At 41.2% G+C, this 24,548-nt stretch overlaps 1 protein-coding gene across 7 annotated transcripts in view; it reads right to left on the bottom strand.

Annotated features, from left to right (window-relative positions):
• Window positions 1–2,134: 2,134 nt before the first annotated feature.
• The window catches only part of NUMB (NUMB endocytic adaptor protein), a 63,455-nt gene continuing 41,041 nt past the window's right edge, over window positions 2,135–24,548 (bottom strand). For 4 of the 7 annotated variants that reach the window (XM_053384179.1, XM_053384194.1, XM_053384203.1 and 1 more), the window contains exons 4-11: window positions 20,178–20,210; window positions 15,944–16,018; window positions 12,843–12,983; window positions 12,115–12,316; window positions 9,529–9,828; window positions 8,689–8,838; window positions 7,541–7,696; window positions 2,135–4,120 (exon numbers count right to left, since the gene is read on the bottom strand). In XM_053384179.1, coding sequence (XP_053240154.1) covers window positions 3,411–4,120; window positions 7,541–7,696; window positions 8,689–8,838; window positions 9,529–9,828; window positions 12,115–12,316; window positions 12,843–12,983; window positions 15,944–16,018; window positions 20,178–20,210 — 1,767 coding nt within the window. In that variant the 3' untranslated portion in view covers window positions 2,135–3,410. The remainder of the gene's footprint in view (window positions 4,121–7,540; window positions 7,697–8,688; window positions 8,839–9,528; window positions 9,829–12,114; window positions 12,317–12,842; window positions 12,984–15,943; window positions 16,019–20,177; window positions 20,211–24,548) is intronic. The other 3 variants (XM_053384212.1, XM_053384220.1, XM_053384230.1) reach the window with 3 other exon arrangements.

The raw sequence follows: 24,548 nt of genomic DNA, 5'->3' as shown, positions 1-24,548 counted from the left end.
TCTGCAAGTGCATTTATGTAGCCAAGCTGCTACCTACCACCCATGCAAAAGAGGTGGAACTTGTTCAGGGGAACTATGAAAAAGAACATATTCTGCAATCATGGAATGCTAATAGAGCAGAATGTGTGGGCATGTGCAAGAGAATGAATACTAGACTTGAGTAACCTAGAGTGCAACATACCTGACAGCACAATCCTATACATCTCTAAGAAGCATATCCCATTGAGTTCTTACTCCCAGGTAAATAGGTTTACAATTGAAGCCTGTACTGGGCAGGAGTGCTCCACACTGCAACTTGCATTTTTTCAGGTCGCACTATTTTTCAGTTTTCAAATAGCTAAAGGCTGATATAAAAGAGCCAAACTGTTGTGAGCTTCAGGGCTATGAACAGTTAAAAATCGGCCACTGCAGAAGAGTGAAAGAAAAATGCATTGGCATTTTATCCCAGAGATTAGTGTTCATAAGTCAGCCTTTGTTCTCAACATCATCTGACTACCCAATGGGAACAGCTTCACTTAAGACTGTTGAGAACATGGATCTATTGCTCCTCTAAAAAAGCAGCATCTACAACACAGGCAATGTTTAGATGACAGAAACTATATGATCAATGCATATTGCCTGCCACTGAACAGCAGAGTGCTAGGGGAACAATTATGTCACAAGTTTTTTTCCCCCAACTGAAAAACAAAGGTGCAAGCAAACTCAGTGCTTGCATATTTTCAATGCAGCAAGGATATGATAGTTTAGATTTCCTTGAAATGGTTTGTATTCAGAATTTGTTTCCTGTGGAAGAGGGAAGGCACACTCAAAAGATTTACCATATAAAAACCTGGCGAGGAATTATATATTTAACCAATCTAAAATTGAAATAAGAATCCTATGCAATTCACAGGAATTTTATAGATCTGAAACAATGAAAATACAATTCTCAGGAAAGACACAATCTGGGATTTAGCAGCGCAATGCTCCATCTGCACCACAATGGATGGTAATCTTGATACAGAGGCACAGGCACCCTGTATTTGCAGCTTTAAAAACATGGGGGGGCATTCCAGGTCTGGCTTCTCACAGCAGGGAAATGGAGTCAGATCTGTATTAATGCTTTATAAAATGATGACACAGGTTCCTGAAATGGCAGAACGTGTAGTTTTGCTGTGATTTTTAAAAATGCTGAAGGAGTACTCCAACGTTTGATTTTAACAGCTGGGTAGCATATATAGCTGAGGGAATTGCTTTTTGGAATGTGTTCCTAAAATGCTGAGGAGCTGCGTCCAAATTCATGTACAGTTAGCAACTGCCTATTTACTGTGCAAAAGCACCTTATGGAAATCCTTGCCCAATTACTTGAGGCTTTGTGCGAAAGTTCTATGGTTAACAACAGATTGTGTAGTTGGTGGCAGCTTTGTTAAGAGTGTGTTTATACTTTCAGAACTCATGACTAGAATAAGAGAAAGAGATGGGATGGATTTGTACATAGGAGCAATAGGGTATGTTCCAAATTCTCATAAACAAGCATGTATTTACATTTGATGCAGTTATAGTTTAGTATAGGGACTCATGCTTTTTCTTACTTTTCTATTGAATCTTGCAAAGTCAAAATAGCCTAATCATCAACTGTTTTCCAGTGACAATTGTGTAGTCAGGCAGAGTCCTGAATTATGGATGATGCCAGTTATCACAGACCATGCCAAATCATTTTCATGCTGCAGCAACAAACAGCTCTATCCCTGCAAAGGGATCAGTTCTGGAATGACAGGGATATGAATGATAAAGCTGCATAGGAAGCACAGAATGCTCTCCAGGGTTGCCTCTGAGTAGAGTGCGGTAACAACCACTAAACAGAAAAGAGATTGCCATATAGTTTGGGATCAGAAGCAGGTACATAAACCATATTCCTCAAATGCAACGCACAGAAACCTAGTGACTTTGCTCGCAACATTCAAGAACTCCAAATAAAGCAAGAGCAAACCAAGTGTTCAAAAGTCTAAGTTCTAGTTTTCAAGTAATCAATTTCATATGGAAATGCGAATGGCAGTGGCAGCCTGCTACATCAGGCATGCGCCAGATGAATTCAAATTCAAGGAAGTACAGACACTGCAGGAAAAGGACAAGGAAACCTGCTCAAAAAGCCACATTATCTACTACCAACATTTATTTCTGTTAAAGCAGATTATAAATCAGTACAAATATATAACTTACGTTTGCTTGTAAGGCCAAGTTTTACGAGTAAAATTAAAAATGAGATGGATTTTCATGATTTGCTGAAGGAAGAACATGGAATAGCTGCAGTCTAGCCACAAGCTTTCACATAGAACAGTGGGGAAAAGCTTTTTTTAAAAAATAAAAAATAAAATCTAACCTCTATTCAATGCACATAAAATGGGTTCTTAAGTAGACCTGATTGTAGATATGATTACAGTCAACTTACCACAGTAGTGTTTAAACAGATTCAAGACAAGGAAACTGCAGCAGTATATGAAAAAACCTATATGTACTCCAATATGATCTAGTTTGAATTCTTTTTTAAAAAAGATAGAATTTACCCATTGTTTTTAAACCAAGACAATACTGCTCTTAAAACTACTCTACTGTGATTTTTTTTAAAATTGGTCATGATTCATGATTGTTGTTGCAAAATGCTACTTACAATGATAGGACAAGAACAAGCTAATAACTCTGCTTCCCATTCTATTCTCATATTACTGACCGTAAGAATCAGTGATAAATCAATCTTATGTACAATTTTACATCCAACCCCCTTTTATACCTTTGGCAAGATTACTTACAACTCATTCCGCTTTTATTACCTAGAACTATTTAAAATAATCTAAAATGCATAAAAATAAAGATTTTGGCTTTATTTTATATATAATAATTATTGTGTTACTCAAAATGGAAGCTCATCCTTTTCCACAGACGGCATATGCCAAGCAGCTCTCACTTCTTCCCATTCCCCAGCTGAGCTTGTATCCCCCTGGCTACTCCTCCCTCTTTCCCCCAGCTCAGAGGAATGGCTCGCTCACAGGAAGGTAGACAGACACCTCCTGAAGATAGTGGCGACTAATTTGCTTCTCATCGTACGAGGTCTTCTGAAGTTCTGTGCGAGGAAAGGGCTTCAGGGCTCATTTCCCTTCTTCAGCCCTTTTGAGCTTTCCTTTGCCATTGAAGCTCCCAAGCAGGAACGCAAGCGGCCCAGGGACATTTCCTAGATTTCCCAATAGTTGTGTGGTTGGGGCTTGGAGCGTCTCCCCCCACCCCACCCCAATTGTTCCCTCTCTGTATGCCCACTGATTCCATGGGGACACCAGCAATGGCGCATATGCTGCTCACTCGTCCCCTCTGCCCCCCTTCCACCCAATCCAATTCCAACATACATACAGACAGACTTAAGCACAAAGCCACGGGACTGCTTAAAGTTCAATCTCAAAGGTCTTCTGCAATTCACTCGAGAAAGGGTTAGTCGGAGACGGGTTGGTGCGCTGCTTTGATTTGCTTTCCAGCGCCGCCCATTGCGCTTCAAACGGATCAACCTGCTGGGCAGCTGCAGGCGGCAGTACATGCTTGTCCTCTGTGGGCCATTTGGCAGCGTCCACACCGTTGAAAGCAGCCGACCCGTTGAGCTGCTGGGGAGGAGGTTTGAAAAAAGGACTGGCAGTAGCACTGTTAGTTTCGTACTGGGGGAATGTCTGCTGCTTTATAAGACTAGGCGACTGGTGAGAGTGGGATCCTTGAGTGTGGCTTGCTGTGCCAAACACGTTTGCTACCATCTGGGAAGGGGTGATTCCAACCACCGGCACGCTTGGGGCGGAATAGGGCATTCCGTTTGCGACAGCGTATGGCTGAGCCGGGATAAACGCTGGTTGCATGGGCTGGACCACACCAACAGGCACAGGCTGAGATGCAATGAAGGTGCTGCCTGGAAAAGCTGGGGCCGCTTGAGAAGCCACAGGAGGCTGGAGGAGTGGCTGGGTAGCTGGAGGTGGCTGCGGCTGAGGCTGCTGGGACCGGACAGTTTTGGACACCTCTTCCAACCAGCGGTCTGCCTCAGAGGGAGTACGTCTGTGGTTCGCCTGGAACAGATTCGGTGAGGCAGCTCCTGAGTTGGTACTCCACTCGGAACCTATGAAGGAAAACAGAAGTTAGGGTAAGATCTCAGCAAGGGATACGCTTCATCCTGTTTCTAATTGCTGCTGATTGATAAAGGATCTAACAGGGACCTTGAAGAATTTCCAGTTTCCCACCATAAGTGGATCAGGCTGGTCAGTTTCATAACAGCAGTTGAGATCACTAAAACTAATATAGCAGGTTTGATTAATTGGACAAATGTGAACTTGCACTTGTTCATACTGGAGTTATGCCCAAAGACAGACTTTACAACATCCAGTCCCACTTTCAAAGTAGAAAATATTTACACTCATTCAGTTTCAGTAGAATAGCTCCTCATTCTAAAGCTCAGTAAAGGAAAAGTGCAAGCCGTGGTAACTGGACTACAAGAATGTACCAGATTGCCAGCCCCTAGGCCAGGGGCTGTGATTTATTTTATTGGCTCCAGGAGCCAGAACTTAGAAATAGGCCAACTTTGAAAGGTGGATGGGGGCTATCCTGTCAGTCACACGGCATCACAAATGACAAGTGTCTTGCCCCTTCCACCAGTCAAATTACAGGTGGGAGAAACTGCTGCAAAGAGCACCCAATTGCTCTCTTGATTCCAGCACTAATCGGGGTCACCCCTTCCTCGAATAGAAGGAATTAACCTGCTTACCACAGAGTTTGGGTGCACCTGCACTGCAGGCAGCTCTCTGATATGCTTGACTCAGAATAATCACTCAGATGATTGATGCTCAGTGCTGGGTCTCGGCTCTGCACAGCTAGTTGTCAGGTACTTTGGGCGATCAATAACATAGCTTTGGTCAAGCCCTGCTTTTACCAGCATGGGCGGGGTATGACCTGCCCAAAACGGCATTGTGGACCTAGAGGGCCAAGACTGGCCCGCAGACTTTAGGATCTCCACCTGCCCTAGGCCAAATGAAAGGCTAATAAGGGAAGGATAGTATAGTACATGGCATTCCAAGCAGGCACTGGGGAATTTATGTGCAATGGCCCAATCGCCAATTACAAGCCTGAGCGTGTGATATCTGTACTGACTGCTAAATAAATAAACTCTATGACTTAGAATTCACCATTTGCAAAACTGGCATGATAGTTTGAAACTGTACTTACTGACAGCTTGTTGCTTTCGTTCTTTCCCTTCCTTCACTTATATTCCTTGCTTACACTTTCTACGCAATTCAGTCTGTTAACCTCTGTCTAATTGCTCTGTAATATTCAATACTTAACATTTCAGTTTCTTTTAACTTGTTTCAACTTAATACTTCTTTTTTGGATCATGCCTTATTCCCACCCTCTTCTCTGCAAAGGCTAAACCTCTGCCTCCTCCTCTATTGAGTTTCTTTACTCTTCAAATCTGAAAGGGCATGTTACTATTGTCCAATAATCCCCAACTTAAGCAGATTTTGATGCTTCACCTTGGAGCTGCTTCTGGGTCTTTCCTTCCAACTATTTATTTTCATTAATTTTGTTACATTTATATCCTGCCTTCCTTCCATCGTGAGTCCAAGGCAGTGTATATCTGGTTCCCAGGCTATTATCCATCCAGGCACTGACCAGACCCAGGCCTACTTATCTTCGGCAAGGTGGTGGCCTCATGCCCCATCAGATGAGAAGCTATAGCTCAGTGGTAAAACTTGTATGCTTGGTTCCATAAAGCATGAAGTTCTGCCCCTGCCTTCTGGCTTACAGAACCTCAGATAGCATTGTAGGGTTCTGAAAGGTCTCTGCTTCAAATCCAGTCCTGCCGGATCAGACCAAAGACCCCTCTAGTCTCACAGAGGCCAACCAGATGCCTGTGGAAAGCCTACAACCAGGTTCTGAGTGCAACAGTGCTCTCCCCATGTGTTATTCCCAGAAACTGTTATTCAGAGGCACACTGCCTTCAGCAGTGGAGGCAGTAAATAAGAACATCTATTGACCCAAAAAAGGGTGTACAAATTTGGCTTGGCTGGACTTCTCCACTGATTCTTCACTTTGCCCAAGTCCTCTACACATGCCAGAGGATTCTGGGTAGGTCACATGTTGCTCTGTACTTTAGAGAAGGAGCAGCATAAGTCTTATGCTGCTTCTACGCGCTCCAAAAATGCTTCAACACTGATCTGTGCAATAGGAATCTCATGCTGCACTGCGCAACAGGTGTTTTAGCCAACCAAAGTACAGTGTGAAAAAGACACTTCCCATAAGTTCTGCGCAATTCATGGAGAACTTCAGGGAGGGATCTTTGTGCTCATGGGCATCATGCCGTGCCAAAGGTCTGAGCTACTTTCTCATGGTAAGCAGAAATGTGGAAGTCCAGCCAGACACAACTGGCACAACCAACCTGTGGCTTTCCACTGCAGCAAGGTACGACATACATGCATTTTTATGCAACTGGGTAAATGTATCTGGCAACCCTTGCTAAAATGCATGCATACATGCATTCAAGACTGTACGGATGTTTGGGAAGTACTGGTATGCAAACAGTGATCATGTCTGGTACAGGGGTGAAGTCAAACCACTGTGTTAGCAGCACCAAAGTGACCTCTTCAGGGCGCAAGCATGGTCAGTGGGGATGGAGGTCCTGGGCTGCCCAGACGACAAGACCCCCCTCTTGACCTCGCTGATATGGCCCAAAGGAAAGCAGAGCAATAAATTTGGCACTAGCCTGGCTGCAGGAGTTGCCGGAAGGAGGCGTACAAGGCGCCATCCAACTGTCTTAGGAACTCCATTCAGGATTTGTGTAGGATTTACGCCTTAGCCTTTTCTTCTCCTGAAGATATCCCACAAGGCACAGGAGGTTTAGGATCAGTTTTCCTTCTCCTAGATAGGCTACCCTCCCAGGTTGACGAGTCCCCTGCTACAGTGCCAGCTTTGAATTTATGAATGGTGGCAGATGTATCCTGGCTACTAAAGTAGTCTTGCTCCTGCAGTAAATTCTTATCCTCTCTCAAGCCATCTAAATGTTTCCCTAGATACTGAAGTAAAAGTACAAAGCTGCACCTCAAACATCCTTGAACACCTATTTATTATTCCTACAACTGTCCCTGGCTAGTGATGATGCAAAGGAGAGCCTTGCTGGTGGTGGCACCCCAGATTTGGAACTCCCTCCCTTCTAAGAGAAGACTGGTGCAGACACAGTTGAGCTTCCTGGACCAGCTAAAGACTTTGCCTAGGCCTTTGCAGGAATGTAATGCCAGATTGGATTTCCCCCCCTTCAAATTGCAATTCCTCTGCCTTGCTTTATGCATATTTTATTGTTATCTTCTCTGGAATTGCTTTTTGTAGCAAAGAGTGAAACAGAAAGGCTGTAAATAAAATAAATGGATTCCTGTGCTTTGCCTCAAACCAGATGGCTTTGGATATTAAAAATCCCCAAGCAATGCATTAGATGAAAGATCCCTCTAATCCAGCACCACATATTTCAACCCACAGGATCTGTGCCCGGTCTTACCAGAAAGAGTGGCTGCAGCTCTAGTTTTAGCAGCAGCTGGAGCAGCAGGGGCAAGAGCCCAAGGATTGGTTTCACGAACTGGTATTGCTGTGGGTGCTACAGTAGTTTGAGCTGGTTTAGCAGTAAGCACACTGAAGGCAGAGGCAGTGCCATTAACTAAAATGGGAGCAGACAACATCAATGCTGTTAATTCATGCAAGGCATGCAGGTGACTGGGATGTTAAAAATAAATGTATGATTTCTGCCAACATGCAACACACATCAACATCTCAGCCACTCTTTCACACTGTTAATCTACTGACATTTTCTACGATGCAAATTACATTTCCTGTTGACTCAAGTGTTAAGACAACCAAGTAATTTTTAACTATTTTTCCCCAGCAGAATGCAAATAAAATGACCTCCACATTTTATACTCAAATGTAACCCGATCTGTTTTTTATAACGTAATCAATACAGTTAAACTATTTCATCTGCACCGAAAATTCAAAGCCATTAATTACAGACTTCTACTATCCTACCCACATGCTTAAATTTAAACTGTCCATGAAAAACCAAAGGACATGAACTTCACGTTCCACACATTCTTACTTCTTCCTCTTTCTCCACCATTTATTACTATTTTTATTATTACTTGCTTGACCATGAGCGACATTCTTACTTCCTGAGCACTAAGGGTGTGGTTTGAATTGAGAAAGTGTGCAACAACTTGGAACTGTAAAGATATTCTGGCTAAAGAAATCAATTTCTACTCTACAACCTGAAATTCTAATCACATTTTGTCTTTCACCAAAATTAGTTGGGATTATTATTGGTCTCAAGGATCCTGTCTTAAGTTACTTTGAGCAAAGCTATCAAAACTTTGAAGTTGCACCTCATTTAAATCAACACACCAATTGTTTTCAAGGCTACAAATGTGATCCTCTCTTTGAAACCATTTTATATAATTAGTTGAATAGTTTTGGATGGGTCCTCATCTTTTGAGGAAAAGGCTACAAAGCATATAAAATGAGCAAAGCATAATGACTTCAGAGACAAACAAGGCAGTTGCAAGACACTTAGAGACATTAAAGCAATGGCGGTGGAGGAAAGCAGCATTGCATATGTAACAAACACCATGAATGCACCCAAACTTAGAGAGGACACACCTTGAAAAGCAGGAGACTGTGGTGCAACTACAGTGACTGGTTTTGTCATAGGGGCAGAGGTGAACGGGTCCTCCGACGGTGTGCTAAATGCATTTGTAATCTGGGAGCACAGGGAACTAATGCTATCCACTTCTCCTTCAACCTCAGGAACTGAAAATAAGAATAAAAATTGCACAGGAATGCAGTCAACTGAATGCACAGGGCACATTCTTCTCTCCTCCCCCCACTCACATGATATTTCTATGGCTATGCAATATTGGATTGGCCCTAATTTAGCAATATCTAACAACAACCCCCAAGAACTAAGTATTTAATTCATTCCTCTGTGCAAGCACATGAATTAAAATATGCCAACTTAAACCACGATGCTCATGGCCCAGATGTTCAGACCATACATTTCTACCTCTGAATGTCTTCCATGTAGTTCAAACTGTAAAGGTATTTAACAATAGTAAATATTATTGGGCTAGGTATGTATAATACAGTGGAACCTCGGTTGTCGAACGTAATCCATTCTGGAAGACCGTTTGACTTCTGAAACACTCGACAACCAAGGCACAATTGCCAGTCGGCAAAATCCATTAAAAAAATGGAGAAACACAGAAATATTATACAGAGGAAAGTTGATAGAAGTTAAGGTCACAATGTAAGTACACTTTTGGTGCAGAGCCAACAACAAAATTGGGGCCTGACACTGACATTTCAAGAAAGAAACAGTGAAGGTACGAGGGGTAGAGGACCATAACATCTCTTTACAGAGATCTCTCTCAAATGTGGTGATCAAGTGAGCTCAAACTGCATCCAAGTGTACTAAGGACATGGGGATAAATCTTGCCCTACCTGCGTTTTTCATGGGGAAGTCGCTCTTCCTCTGCACTGTTGAAGGGAGCTCATTTATTCGCAAAGAGAGCTGTCGTTTAAATGGGGACATCTTCTGGCTAAGAGCAGGGAAACCTCTGAAGGAGCCTTGTCTGGCTAGTTGCTCTATGGGAGCGTGTCTTCGTGGGATAGCATGGGGGTTATTTGACTCTTTGTCAGCAGAGGATGCAACCTCAGCACTAGGAGAGGTTGGGGAACTTGGTGATGGGGCTGTATTGCCAGGTACAACACTCGACACCACCGCTTTCACGTCAGTTTCAACTGCGAGAAAAAATAGCAGGAAAAAGTTAACACAGGGATCAAGATAAAGAGACCTTTTTATCATTGGGTTCTTTTAATCAAGATAAAGAGACCTTTTATTATTGGGTTCTTCAGAGATTTTTAAAAATTAATAAAAAACAATATGGTAACTTCCTGGATAGATAGATGATAGATGATAGATAGATAGCTAGATAGCTAGATAGCTAGATAGATAGTTGATAGATAGATAGATAGAGGATAGATGCAAACTGCTATTTTTCTACAGTAATTGTTTTTTGCATTTTTATCATGACTAATACAGAGACAGTGCTCAGTGCAATTAACTAGCCTCTTAATCTATCCAGGTTAGTTTAGCAAACATTTCAACGATAATAATGAGGTGTTATGAATTCCATTTTCCGCCTTCACTGCTACTGCTCTGTTGTTTCAAGATCAGGATGTAGCAAATCACCTCTCATCTTGACACACTCTAAATGGGGCTGCCTTTGAAGACTGTTTAGAAATGTCATTTGGTTCGGACTGCTGCAGCTAGGCATCTTATGGAGGTATAGGGATATAGGACTCACGTTACTCCCCTTTTGTAACAAATGCACTGGATACCTATTCCTTTCTGAATGCAATTCAAAGTCCTCATTTTTACCTATAAAGACCTAAATGGCTTATGGCCAGATTGCCTGAAATGCCTCCTCCTCCTCTTTCCATATAATCTTGCCTGAGAATGTGGATCTTTCACAGAGGCCCTTCTCAGTGTCCCTTCAGGTATCCATAACATATGAAAGGGCATTTCTGTAGCTGCCCCCACCTCTGGAACTCCCTTGAGAGATCTGCACTGGTTTCATGGCTTGCCTTTAGGAAGGCAGTTAAAGCTGCTTCTTTTAATCAAGATTTTAAGCCCTCTGAAATACTCTGCTGTGGGTTTGGTTGTTTGCTGTTGTTTACGTTCAAATTCACTACAAATGGATTTAAGTCTTTTATCTGTTTGAACATTTCATAGACATCACACAAAATAATAAGCCATTAATGAATGGCTTTTGCATAGCAAAGAGCCATGGAGATGCTGCACATTGATCTGCCAGAGTTTTGACAGAAATGTATAGGGAGCAATTCAGTGCTTCGCTGTTTCAAAAATTCCAACAGTTTAAGCATTCTTGCTTTCCCAATGAAATAATCTTCCCTCACGTACTGTATTGCAGTTTCCCCCAGTCCCCCCCTCAACAAGCCAATTTGGAGTGGGTGGGCAAGGAGAGGAGAGAAGAGAAGAGAAGGGGAAAGCCCCCATTGCAGTAGTAGAAGTTCCTGCACAGGCTTCCACCAGTGTGTCGTTCCAGATAATGAAACTAAAATTGCAAACATCTTATCAGAATATTGTGTTCTACATTAAGCATTTTCCAGGCATATTTGAATTAAATATGGTGAAATAAGCAACAGTACGCCAAGATATGGGACAGAGAAGCTCATTTAAATGATTTGTTCGATAATAGCTCCAAGATCTGCCGCTTTCTTCCACTTCTTAATTTACGCACTTCCCAACTGTATTGGTGCCTATGCCCCACATACCTCTAAAGGAAACTAACACTCTCAGTCATTATTTAAAGGGCTGGGTGCGGGGAACCTAATATGTAGGGGGCAAATACATGCCTACGAAGTCAAGAGTGAAAATATAAGTGTACTAAAAGATTATCTGTTCTATCTTGTCATAAAGATGCAACCATTGTTTGTGAGTCTATGTGTTAAGACAACTTCTATTCTTAACCAACTAGGTAAATCATTATTACTTTTTCCAAGATCACTGGCTCTGAAGTGTTGCAGGTCTTGAAATCTGCAGGCGCTCCTTTAGTATTTAAGAAACCAAAGTATTAGACTAGGAGTGGCAAAATTTTGGCCCTCCAGAGATCGCTGAACTACAACTCCTACCTGTCCCAGCAAGAATGGCCAATGGCAAGGGATGATGGAAGTTGTAGCACAGCCCTTTCTAGAGGGTCAAAGGTTCTCCATGCCTATTAGACAAATCAAGCTCAGAAACACGGGAAATTAAGGAGTTACACTAATCCCTCCTCCTCAATTTAACGCACAGAATACACCACACTCTATATCTCTGTTTCTGCAAAATCCAAAGCTCTCAGGGGCCTACTGAGGATATTTTAGGTCCAAAACCTTATCAAGAGGTATAATGAAGTTATTTTGCAGTAGGGTTCATAATCTCATGGGTACTGAAAATGACAGGCCAGGTAAAATGGTAGCTTGAGTCAGCAGAGCTTCCCAATAGCCAGACTTGTACCCCATTACCTTTTGTGTCTTGTATCTGCCTCATGCCTTCCTCTCTTTCTGCTTGTTCAGTTGCTGTAGTAACCCTGAAAGACCCCTCTCTTGTGAATGTGGTTCTGCTGGCATCAAAGGTGGCAGTCACCCCACACTCCTTCTCTCTCTTTTGCTTTCGCTCCAAGCAGGCTGCAAACGCACAGCCAACTGCATGACTCAACCTCTCTCCCTGAAAAGATATTGCGTCATTCAGAAACCAAAATGGAACTACATATTTCCTCCAAACATTGCCAAATGATAGCTGGCACTCAATGCAAGCTTCCCTTCTCTGTACAAATTCTGGTCAGCAGAATTCAGAACTATTACATCCAGTTAAAGCACAGGTTATGAGAGACATGAGACATACACATGGATCAAGACTTTAAATATATATTTTAGCTGCCAGGTGTTAATGCTGTTCAGTCAGTTCATATATTGAAATATTGGTACTATAAAATCCATAACGCAAATACTGTACAATTTTTTAAAATGGCAATTCATGCTCTGTAAGCACATTAGGTTGCTTGTTTGTATTAAGAAACATACATGATTTACACTAGCTACAGGATTTTAACATTCTAGTTTCAAATATCTGAGTCTGTTGAATGCACTGCTCTTAAATGACAAGATTGCCACAAGAAAGCTAAATTTCTCTAGACAAGTGACATAATTTGGAAATGGCCTCTTGCTTTTTTGTGATCCTAAAAGCAGCTTACCGTGTCCTTTACAGCCATAAAGCAGTGACATATCCAGCGTCGTGTTGTGCCATCTCGACAGATGTAAGAAAATGCCCTATCAAAATTCCTGTCCGGAGCACAGAAAGAAACCTTCTCTATTGTCTGATCAACTATAAGGTCCTAAAGAAAAAAAACCAAGAAAGATGATATAAGAAATTCAAATCATTACAGGAGCGTGGAATATACCACACAGTACATTTCTAGATTTCCTTCTTCCCTCTATCAGGTTAATACCAAAGTTGTACCTTTCAGTCTGCTGGATATATTTGCTTTATATATTTCCACATATATTCCACATATTTAAAGGGGTGACTTAAAAAAACAACTTTGGCTTCTCTTCAAAGGTCTGTGCAAGTGTATCCTCAAAATTATGGTACTGATTGGAGATTCAATGTTTGGAGACCTGTACTAATTTATCCAACCACCAAGGGGCAATATTACAATCAATTTCCCACATGAGCTGAAATATTACCATCAAGCATTATAGAGTGTAGTAGCAGAGTGTAGAATAACAGCTTTAATATTGGCATCTTTAAGCTAAGCTGTTTATTAAGCAGTAACTGGCTCTCAAGCATCCATGGAAAAGTTCAGCTGCATTTTAAAATAGTTAAATATATAACATCAGCAGCTCTAGAGAGAGTTTAGTTTATGGAAACAGAGGGCAGGTGAACCATTGGAAGCACAGGACTTAAATCAGGTGTGGGGCAACTTTGGCCCTTCACATGCGGCTGTAGTGCAACCCTTACCACTCCTGCCAAATGGCCCTGCTAGCTCAAGCCGATGGGAGCTGGAGTCTAACAAAATCTGAAGGACCATAGGCTTTTGATTCCTGACTTAGACAAAACTATAATAGTAAGAGGCATTATAACAACACCACTTGACTTTCATATAAGGGCTTAAACGGTAAAGGTAAAGGGACCCCTGACCATTAGCTTCAGTCTTGGCCGACTCTGGGGTTGCGGCGCTCATCTTGCTTTATTGGCAGAGGGAGCTGGCGTACAGCTTCCAGGTCATGTGGCCAGCATGACTAAGCCGCTTCTGGTGAACCAGAGCAGCGCATGGAAACGCTGTTTACCTTCCCGCCAGAGCGGTACCTATTTATCTACTTGCACTTTGACGTGCTTTTGAACTGCTAGGTTGGCAGGAGCAGGGACCGAGCAACGGTAGCTCACCCCGTCGCAGGGATTCGAACCGCCAACCTTCTGATCAGCAAGTCCTAGGCTCTGTGGTTTAACCCGAAGCGCCACCCGCGTCCCCATATAAGGGCTTATGTGAATTCAAAGCATTTCACATACATTTTCAGGTCAAAAACCAGATATACACATGTTTGCTAAAGATGCTGCTGCCAATTGGGGGGTGCTGGGGGGTATTTTGTTATTAAATTTAGTGGGGTGGGAGTGCAACCCTTCTCCTCCCTTGCCTTACCTCTGCTCTGCTGCTTTTAACCCTCTGTCCCTCAGGCTGTCTCAGATACTGAAAGTTAATACGGGAGGGGGGGTCTTCAAGCAGAATTCTGGGAAGGCAGCCAAGAGTCGCTTCCCCGCTATATTCTATTTTGTCAAAAAAGTAATAAAATGCACATTGGTTCTTCATCTCCACTTTACGATGAAAGTGGCAAATCAATGTTTACCAAATCTGCACACATCTGGTTTGGGCCCTCAGTAGCCCTTACAACAGCTCTATATTGTAAGTGGGGAGCTGAGAAGGGGGGAAATCTATACAGCAGGCTCACGCCCAACATTTGAATCATTAGCTTGCCAACTCGCATCTTATTCTCTTTCACTACGCAACACATCAAATTGACTCTGAACCTGCATGGGGTTCTGGACTTGCACAGTGGGTATTAGTCACATGTATAAATATAATCATTGCTGGAACAGTTTCCTTACGCTTCAATGTACATCATTTCCACAGCGGTCCCTGGGATGCAGCTGCCTTCCACACTGACACAGAGGATCGAGGCAGCAGAGAGACAGAGTTGTGTCATCTCCAGCATCCCAAACAGTGCCACTACAGGGTATGATCCATCACAGAACCTCCTTATATTTGACATTAAATGGCAGCTGCAGCGGAAGCAAACCTGTCCTTGGTTGGCATTATTCCCCTCTGCAGATACCTCCATATATCACTACTTTTTTAAAAAGGGAGGAGCAGGGAGCAAAGAACATAGGTGACCCCCAGCCTACTAGAGTCACTGGCAGAACTCCCACTGATCTCTGTGTGCTTACTGGGGAAAGGGACAAGTTGGGCTGCCAATTTTAAAAGAATAACTGTAACCCTCCTGAAATAAAATAGGATGGCACAAATATCACGCAAACATCATTTCAAACTAAAAATAGGATTGGACACATTTGGGTATTCAACTAAAAAGCCATATGCAGTTTTTAAAATATGCACCTTCGGGATACGAATTAGCATATAAAGCGATATACAAATCATTAATTTTAATGCTCTCCCTTCAGTAATGTCTTAGAGATATTTTAAAGATTGAAAACCTTGACTGAGAATTAATCTGAATTGCACTGGCTTCTAGAGCCTTCAAATAATACCTTCCTCACATATTTTATTCATTTCTCACTGCAATATTTTATTTTACTTATTTTTTTAATATTGCCCTTCATCCAAGGATCACAAGGCAGTTTACAATATAAAAAAACAAAAATACACACCATAACAAATGTAAAAACAAACAAAAACAACAATTCTCACACAGATTTTCAAAATCTTAGGATGTAGCAAGAATGAAATTCAGATCAATCACATATCTGTATGCAGTTTAATCTCTTTCAGCTTTTCCGCAGGGACAGAAAGAACAGGATGAAACTGTTGCCTTCTCCCTATTTATTGCTATGACAAAAATCCCTTTTCAAACAAACAAAGCAAAACAAGAATTCAAAGGACCTAAGTTCACAAAGGCAAAAAAAAAACCAAATAAAATTTGAGCCATATGTAATTAGCATATTTCATTCGCTGAACTAGGCATGTATGAAGTTATTAACACCCTGCAATAGAAGAAGCAGTGAGAACTACAGTGATTATCTGTACAGTTTATGATGATTCCAAACCCAGCAGTGTCTAACCTTTGTTTTCTCATCAACAACTCTGAGTCCATCCGCTGAAACCCACAGGACGGCTTTAACTGCCTTCTTTCCGCTCTTGCAGGGAAGAGAAAAAAAGAAACACAGTATTACTGCTGTGCTGTCAATAAGGCTGAATGCAGACTTCCTCTTTCCAAGAAGCACAAAAGTCAGTGTGCAGATGATATCCAACTTCAGTAGGAGTGCCCAAAGCCAGATATTCAGACCAAACAACAAAACCTCCAGAGAATCAAGCTGAAGCCAGCCTTTCAAGAACACAATGCAAAAGGAAGGGGGGAAAGAATAGAACAGGATGAGTCAAGTATGTTAATACATTCAAATAAAGGCAAAGAATTCAAGCTTAAATTCTTTACCTGTTTAAACACCAAATAAACTGTCAGTTAACACTGACGCTTAAGGAGTTACACCACAAGTAGCCTTTTTGCTGCCAGTTTAAGCAACAAGCATTCTACGTCTGTCTTCCCATCACCCCAATGTTCTGTCCCGTGCCTCGTGCGGTAGCACTACCGTCAAATGTGGAAGTACTTTACAGGATCGTAGTCAGCATAGGATTAGGGAAGTAGTTCCATTTCTCCTTGCGAAATGGAACCTTTGTCCCATCCCCCCCATATACCCCCTAAATCTGTTCCATGGGCCCTTCCATATTGGGCAAAAATATTCCAATTTAATTTAATTTGGTTTGATTTGTAATAATTTGGAAAATTAATAAAAACAATTCAGAAAAAGAGATTCCTGCATCCAACTCTATTATTCTATGCAACTTTCAAATGACCCATAATGTGTGCATGTGTACTGTATGCATTCGCTGGCTTTGACTGGTCAGCTAAACTGGGGGGGGAGGTAGCTGAAGGGTCTCAAAGCCTTCCTGAGTTAGGGACTTCCCCTGCATATGAAGAAAGGCTCTGGAGGATTGAGCAGACAAAACTAAGAGTGGTCCAACTGTTAAGAAGGCCATTTCTGCACATAGTATAGAGGGAGTTGAGGGGCAGGTGGGGCTTATCAACCTGGAAAGGTAGCCCATCTAGCAGAAGGGAAACACTGATCCTAAACCTCCACTGCCTGCAGGATATCTTCAGGAGAAGATAAGGCTAAAGAGTAAACCCTAGGACACTTGGATAGTGCCTTCTATGCCTCCCTCTGGCAACTCCTGCAGCAAAGCTGGTGCCAAATATGTTGCTCTGCTTTCCTTTGGACCACATCAGCAAGGCTGAGAGGGGGGTCTTGAGGTCTGGGCAGTCCAGGACCTCCATACACACTGCCCAGGCTTGCGCCCCAGGGAGGTCACTTGGGTGCTGCTAACGCAGCAGTTTGACTTCACTCCCAGAAGTGCACTCCATCGTCTCTCCAGACGGATGGATGCCAACAATTGTGTTTTTATGCTTTGTAAGACATCCTGATTGGGCGCAGCTCTAACAGTTAGCCTATAAATATGTGAGCGACTTATGGGATCTTTTATTGGCTAAGCAAGATGGCAAATACTTCAAGCCTCAACAAAATTCCTGTTACAATTCCCATTCTCAAATGTCCCAGGGCTATTGCCTGAAGCCTGTTCCCTTCTTTGGAGATGCGGCAATTCCAATATCTAGGAGTGGGTTGCAAAACCCTTCTGACATTTTAGAAGGAAGCATACATATCACTATTCCTTTTTCCATTTCCCCTTATCAACAGATAAGATCTCACTACTGATACTGGCCTAGGGCTAATAAAGTTCCTCACAGCTACCCTATTAATTGTTTGGAAGAGTCTTGGAGACTAACTCCACTCCGTGACACTGGGAGATTTAACCTTTTATCCTATAACATATAGCTTAACGTTACACTAAATAACAAGTGCTAAGTTTATTGAAGCCATATTTTGATGTGATGCAGTTTAGCTGGTCATGTTCTCCATGTATGGTATCATAATCTAAGCAACATTTATGATTTTAAATGCTGTTTATTTGGTATTTCAGTACAAAGTGTTTGCTGGGATGAACAGGAATGGGCCAGCTGTTCAGATTCATTACACACCTACAATTCTTGAGTTCACAGAAGGATACGCTTAGTTTCAGGGCAGGGGTGGTAGTATTGGCATTAAGACAATTTGAAGTGTCATACTAGATGTCTCACTTAGATGCCTTAACAGAAGCATATGTTTAATACTTGAAGAAAGATGTAGCTATTGATTCGTAGTTTTAAAAATGAGTTTTGGCTAAAAATACATGATAGTATTATGAATTTTTCTTTGATGGTTTAGTAGTGGCCTACCGGAACCACTACTTCTTTCTTCACTTGAGACATGCAAAGAACATAGACTGAACAATTGGACGGCCTAGATTGATACAGTGACTAAAATACTGAGCTAGGGATTCTCACTTTGAGATTCAACACTGCCATGAACTCATTAAGTGCTGTGGTATATTTTCAAAGGAGGTAGCCAACTGGTCAGCGCTCACAGCAGAAAATGAAAAAATAAATAGCCCAGTAGCACATTCAAGACTACGGAAAATGTATTGTTATAGGATTACAGGATTGGCTTAGATGATATTTTAGGTCTCCAAGCCTGTGGTTTTCTATCTGCATGTTAGGATTCTAGGTAGTGATTAGAAGTGATGAAACCAGTGAATGACTCTAGCAAGCCTCTTAAAGATCCTTTTTAGTTGGTCAAGAAGCGTGTGTTTTCTATAGTTTACTACCTAAGCAGCTATGACAAGAGAAACTGGTTTCAAGGATATAACAGTATTATTGTGTAAGCTTAATGGATTACCAAGAGTCAAGCTTCTAGTGAGGTGGACTCTAGCCCAAAAAGGTCTATGCCATAATAAATGTGTTAATCTTTAACAACTCTCTCCATTTCCCAATGTTATCCTAACAACAAGCCTGTGAGGCAGGCTAGGTTGAGATAGTGACTGGCCCAAGGTCTTTGAGTTTCATGGGCAATTTATTCCTCGTCTCCCAGATCCTTGTCCATTTACAATCCCTCCTTATTCCACATTCTGGGTGGGGGAGATACAGAAGCAAATAAGTTGGAGGAGGGGAATAACCCTTTCCCATAGTCAAAACAAAATTTTTTTTTCCTTCCAGTAGCACCTTAAAGACCAACTAAGTTAGTTCTTGGTATGAGCTTTCGTGTGCATGCACACTTCTTCCCATAGGTCTGTTATGACCTTTAAAACTAAGCAAGGAAGGAAGTGTGTGAACAGTGGCAAGTAATTCATGAGGTACCTTGCTCCTTGCCTGACATGTGAGGCTTTCCCAGCTGTTGCCCTTAACTTCTGACATGCTGCAAAAATGTCTGGCAGCAATTACAACTTTCTCACCAATTTCTCAATGCAGATTGAAAGAATTGTGTCCCAGCATAATCTTATAGTAGATGACACACAAATAAGTATGGCAACACAGACAGTTAATGTACAGAGAAACACAGCTCTGAATGGATGTGGTACAGCCTTTTATGATCCTCTGCCTGCTGTTGTCCACTCTCTTTCAACCAGAGACAGGAGACAATGCCAGCATGTTCCAGAGATTTACACTCAGTGGAATTTTGTAAAGAAAATATTTTTTAGTTCTCTCTGTTTTTAGTTCAATTTTAATTGTCAATATTTTTTAAATTACAGCAATTTTCTAGCAAAATAAATGCACATTTAATTATTTAAAATTAAGCTTAAAAACACACTCTCTCATGGTTTGAGCTCATTCTGTCCCCCCATCCCCCCCAAAACCCCGTTGTTGTTGTAGTTGTTGTTGGGTTTTATAAAAAGAATGTTATACAAATAAGTATACCATGTTTTCTCATGTTATTTGTATATCGCAAAAATAGAGTAGTAAATGTGGAAAGCTATCTACAACATATGTTTCATTATTAGTCAATGTATGAGTTTTTAATCCTGCCCCCTCCCTTAAAGGGGACTCCTACCCATGTTTGCTTAAATGCAAATAGAAGTGTCAATGAGTACATTAACCAGCTTGTGTGATTGTTCAAAGCTTCCATTCACATTCAGATTAAGACAGGTAGAAGCTCCCTTTAGACCTTCTCTGCTCAATACAGGAAGGCCTGGGACTGAGCAGGCAGGGAAGGGCTGTTTGGGCTAGTGCCAGCATGTGCAGCCCTATGCACTCAACACCAGTTGCTATTTCCTGTTCAGACATAATGTCTGAACGGGGCTCCTGACACAAGGCAATGCTATACTGGGGATGTAACTCCTTACAGCACAAACACAACAAGGCATTAAACTTACTTTTCCAAAGAAGCCTTTGAAGAACTTCCTTTCCTGGAGGAACAGGGGGGACAAGTCGAATGCTATTACTGTAGGTAGCTAAAGTGTCCCAGGGTTTTAAACCAACACATACATACAAAAAATGGGGATTTGAAGGAAAGTAGGGAATGTTTAGGGTTATCCATAGAGGATGTGACAGGCAGGTGTGGAAAGTCCCATGAAAATGCACACAGAAAGCATCATATGGGCTTTTATTAGGACAGGCCATAGCTCTGAAATTGGTGGAAAGGAAAGGAAAAATCAGACCCAATTTCATGCAAAATGTTGTAGACTTCATTTTGTTTGTCCCTTTAGCTTTTAGTAGGTTACAAGCCAAACTTGGCAGCAGACATGGAGATGTTCCAAATTGGATGATGATGACTTGAAATTAGCACATTAGATAAATTTTGAAAAGCTCAAGTTAATTAACAGAGCTCAAATAGCATGACAGCAAAAGGAAAATAATTTGGGGAGCATATTTCCAGTCCTTATCAAAAGCCTGCTTAGAAAAGGTGTTTGTGTTTAAGCTCATATACCCTCCATCATGATTTTCCAACAGTATTTTGTAAAGCAGATTTAGTAGAAAGTGTAGGGGATATTTATGCTGCAGTTTCTTTTATTTTAGAATGTGGATTCTTTCACTGAAGAGGCTCCATATTAGATTTTGGCTTCTTACTCCTCTTTCTTTCTTTCTCTCTCTCTCTCTCTCTCTCTCTCTCTCTCTCTCTCTCTCACACACACACACACACACACACACACACCATTCAGAAACTTACAAGTAAACTATCTGCATCACCTAAGAGTTCTCTCTTCACTGTTATTATATGTATATAGTGCTTAGAGTTTTGTGATTAAGCAGCTTATGAAGCTTTCCAAATAAACAATGTGTATACTGAACAGGAACACTTCATACACATCTTGCAGTATACATATAGAAATTGTGGTAGATTTGACAAGCACAATCAGCGAAGTGGGAGTATTACACATTTTGATGGCAATCAAATGCAGCAGCTTTAAGATATATTTCACAGGCAATTTTAAAATTATTTATCCATTTCAGAGACAAACAAAAGCCCAGATATATATTTCCTGACAATCTTCACTGAAAATTAAGGGATGGGATCAACAGTGCTTTAAATTACTCCTGTGATGACTACCATGAAGCAAGCCATTTATGGGCTTTGGCTTGCTTCACAAGCTTCACAGCCTCCAGTACAAAACGTTTATGGTGGTTTAGAGAAAGTTAGTCAATCTGCATGGTGAACTGCTGATTATGAATTCCTACATGGCGGCAGCAGTTTCTTCATATGTATAAGAGATACAAGACCACATCTGTGGTCATCTTTGACACTTAAGGGTCTAGAAGTAACAGCAGGCTTTACAGACATAATGCCCCTTCTCTGCCATCTATCAGCTATTTCAACACATGGCAGTGGGTGGTGAAATATCTAACTTAATATTGTTGCCTTAAATGATTAAAACTGTCTTCAAGATAGCTCATTACAAAAAAATCTCGGTAAGAAAAATGGAACAACTGCACTAGGTTAAAAAAATGCTATAGGAGTACATACTTTAAGATTTGTTATGGAATTCCTTTTTTTAAGTTGCCAGTTTAAAAATGTATAATCAATCTCATTCATATACACACAGACACACACAAACACACATATATACATATATATGCCACCACTGCCAAGTTAAGCATTAAATATCAATATAAGCCTTCAGAAGATATGCCAGAGTTCAGGAGGTCCGTAAGGTACCTTGCTTAAGAAACTGTAATTAGGTTTAATTTTCAAAAGGTGTTAACTTGGAAAAATTTAGATGTTCTAGAAAAAGTATTAATGATAGAGAGCATGCAAAATGGATTTTAGGGTAGCTATGGAAGTTAATATTCAGATACACTAGTATTTTCAAACACTATTAAGTTTCGTTTACCTGCTAAAACAAGAAAATACATTAACAAATGTATCATATTTGCAAACAAAACAAAAAAAGACTTGTTAAAGACACTAACACTGAAGACAATTTTAACCAAATGAGAGAGGATGGAGACAAGACACAGGCAGCTTCCAACACAGTTTACTGATGGGCAGGTAAAATGCTGTTTGTCAAGAGGAAAGCTACATTTTAAAAGCATTGTGGTAAAAATTGTACATCGGTATTTTATTCTGTCAATTCATACTATTCTAAGTAGAGTTAGGAATAAGACTAATGAAACTATGCCATGTTCCAGCAGGCGTGACAATCAAAGTATATAAACTCAATTATTCCCACCCCTCCTCTAGTGAGCTTGGATATGTGTTTCTCCGTAACTGAAAGTAAAAGGCAGTGTGTCCTAAAAAAAGAAAGAAAAAGTAACGTTTTATATCTTTGGGGGAGCACTGCCTCACATAATCTTTTTGGTATAATTATCCAAATCTGAGGCATGCAGCAGGTCCAGTGAAGAAAATTTACTGCGGCCATTGAAGAGCACAGAAAAGGAGAAACCGGGTTTAGCCATTTAAGAGTTTACCACACACAAGTCAGTCTGTTTTGACAACATCAGATTGCTACACCCAGATAGATACATCAAGATTCAACTGGCCTTGAATGACTTATGACTTGTTCTGAGAGGAAATTGTTCTACTGTATTGAAAGAGACACGCTTGCCCTGTGAAAATGGAAGTTCAGTCGACAAAACAAAATCCTGGGTATAAGCTAACAAAGAAAAGCCACATTTATGAACAGAAACAAAAAGCAGCAACTTAAGAATGATCTCTACAGTTGGATGTTTGGTTGACATTTGAAGTCTCAATATGAGAACGCTCCTCAGTAATCAGTAGAAGTGGCTTGAGAGGAGTGAAATACATCAATATTTTAGAAAAGCAGCACTAAAGTCAATATCAATTGGCTTTATTGACAAATGGTCTGACAGAATCAGTTAATCTATATAGAATAGTATAAGCGAAAGCTGTATGAGTTTAAGATTTCAGTAGAAATAGAAGTCTCTTGTGCTGAATGCCACACAAGGAAGGCCCATAGTCTTGTGATTTCCATGTGCCATCTGTGTGTAATAGGTGGTTTCAAGTGACTGTTATTTCAGAGTGATCTTCATTGGATATAGTACACAACCATTTTGTTTAAGTTATGGACATGAACAGGGAATTCAAACACTGAAGTTATGTTCTTTGATTCCAGAAATGTAGTGTGCAGTGTGCCAAATGTGTTATATGCACAAGTTTAAACATCTGTCTCTTTGGGCTTGGAAATCGGGGGGGGGGGAGGGAGGAATAGTTTTATCGATCACTTTGTATTTAGTTGTACCAGACACTCATCTAACTAATTTGACAATGTGCTTGCTCCCCTCCCCCAAAAATGGAGAGCATCATTTATACTAACAAGTCTGAGACTTCTTCCTGCCCTGAAATGCTCTGTGGAGTATAGCATTCACAGCTTCCAAACTGTTCAAGACAAAGAACAATGAGAAATTTAGGATGGCATCTAATCAGATCACTGGAGTTCATTCAAAAGCTCAAAGCCCATTTTTTCATCCTCTTGTCTGTGACTGAGAGAAGGAAACAACAGGTTTGAGCCTGAAATCACTATGTACGCATGCAAGAGGACCTTTTAAAAATCCTTTTAGTAGGCTTAAGATTTATTGATGCAGTCAATGAAGAACACAAAAATAACTAAAAAAATGTAATCAGTGGGTGTCAAAAGTCAGCTAATCCATTTAAAACAGGGATGCAGAACAGAATTTAGCCAGTGGGCCGGAACCCTGCCAAGCCAGGTTCAGGTAGGTGGACCCAATCTCCTGTCAATCACTTGATGTCACAATGATACCAGGTGATCCTTTTTGCCTTTGCAAAGCATGCAAAAGGCTTTCTAAGCCATGACAATCAGCTATTAATCAGGGCTTCTAAAACACAGTGTTTGGGGGTGCCGGAAAGTCCCTTTCACCCAACTCCCCCTCCCTTTACCTGCTCCACTTCTGATGGTGTATGCATCAGGTGTAGGGCAGGTAGGCATGGCTTGGCTGGAGTAGAAATAGGCCCCTAGGCCGGAGTTTCCCCACCCCTAATTTAGAAGATCTTATATGGCATGTTTTTCTTCTTAGTGAGGAATCTGATCACTACAAATATTCAAGAGAGGTTTTTCCAGTTCTCCCCCATCTTCAGTCATGAGTGGAAGCAGGTATCAGGAAGAGTAAACACTCTATACAGCTAGTATCAGTTAACCATCTGGACACCTAAGTACAGCAGTAAAGTGAAGGCCTCTAAGCACATATATGCTATGGCAGTCCCAGTCCATATAGCATAGAGAATAACTATCCAAAAAGCTAACCGGCTTAATATAAAGATAGCGGCATTT

The sequence above is a fragment of the Podarcis raffonei genome, chromosome 1 (genome assembly GCF_027172205.1).
Source record: "Podarcis raffonei isolate rPodRaf1 chromosome 1, rPodRaf1.pri, whole genome shotgun sequence".
NCBI lineage: Eukaryota > Metazoa > Chordata > Lepidosauria > Squamata > Lacertidae > Podarcis > Podarcis raffonei.
This window is presented reverse-complemented; position numbering and strand designations above follow the sequence as displayed.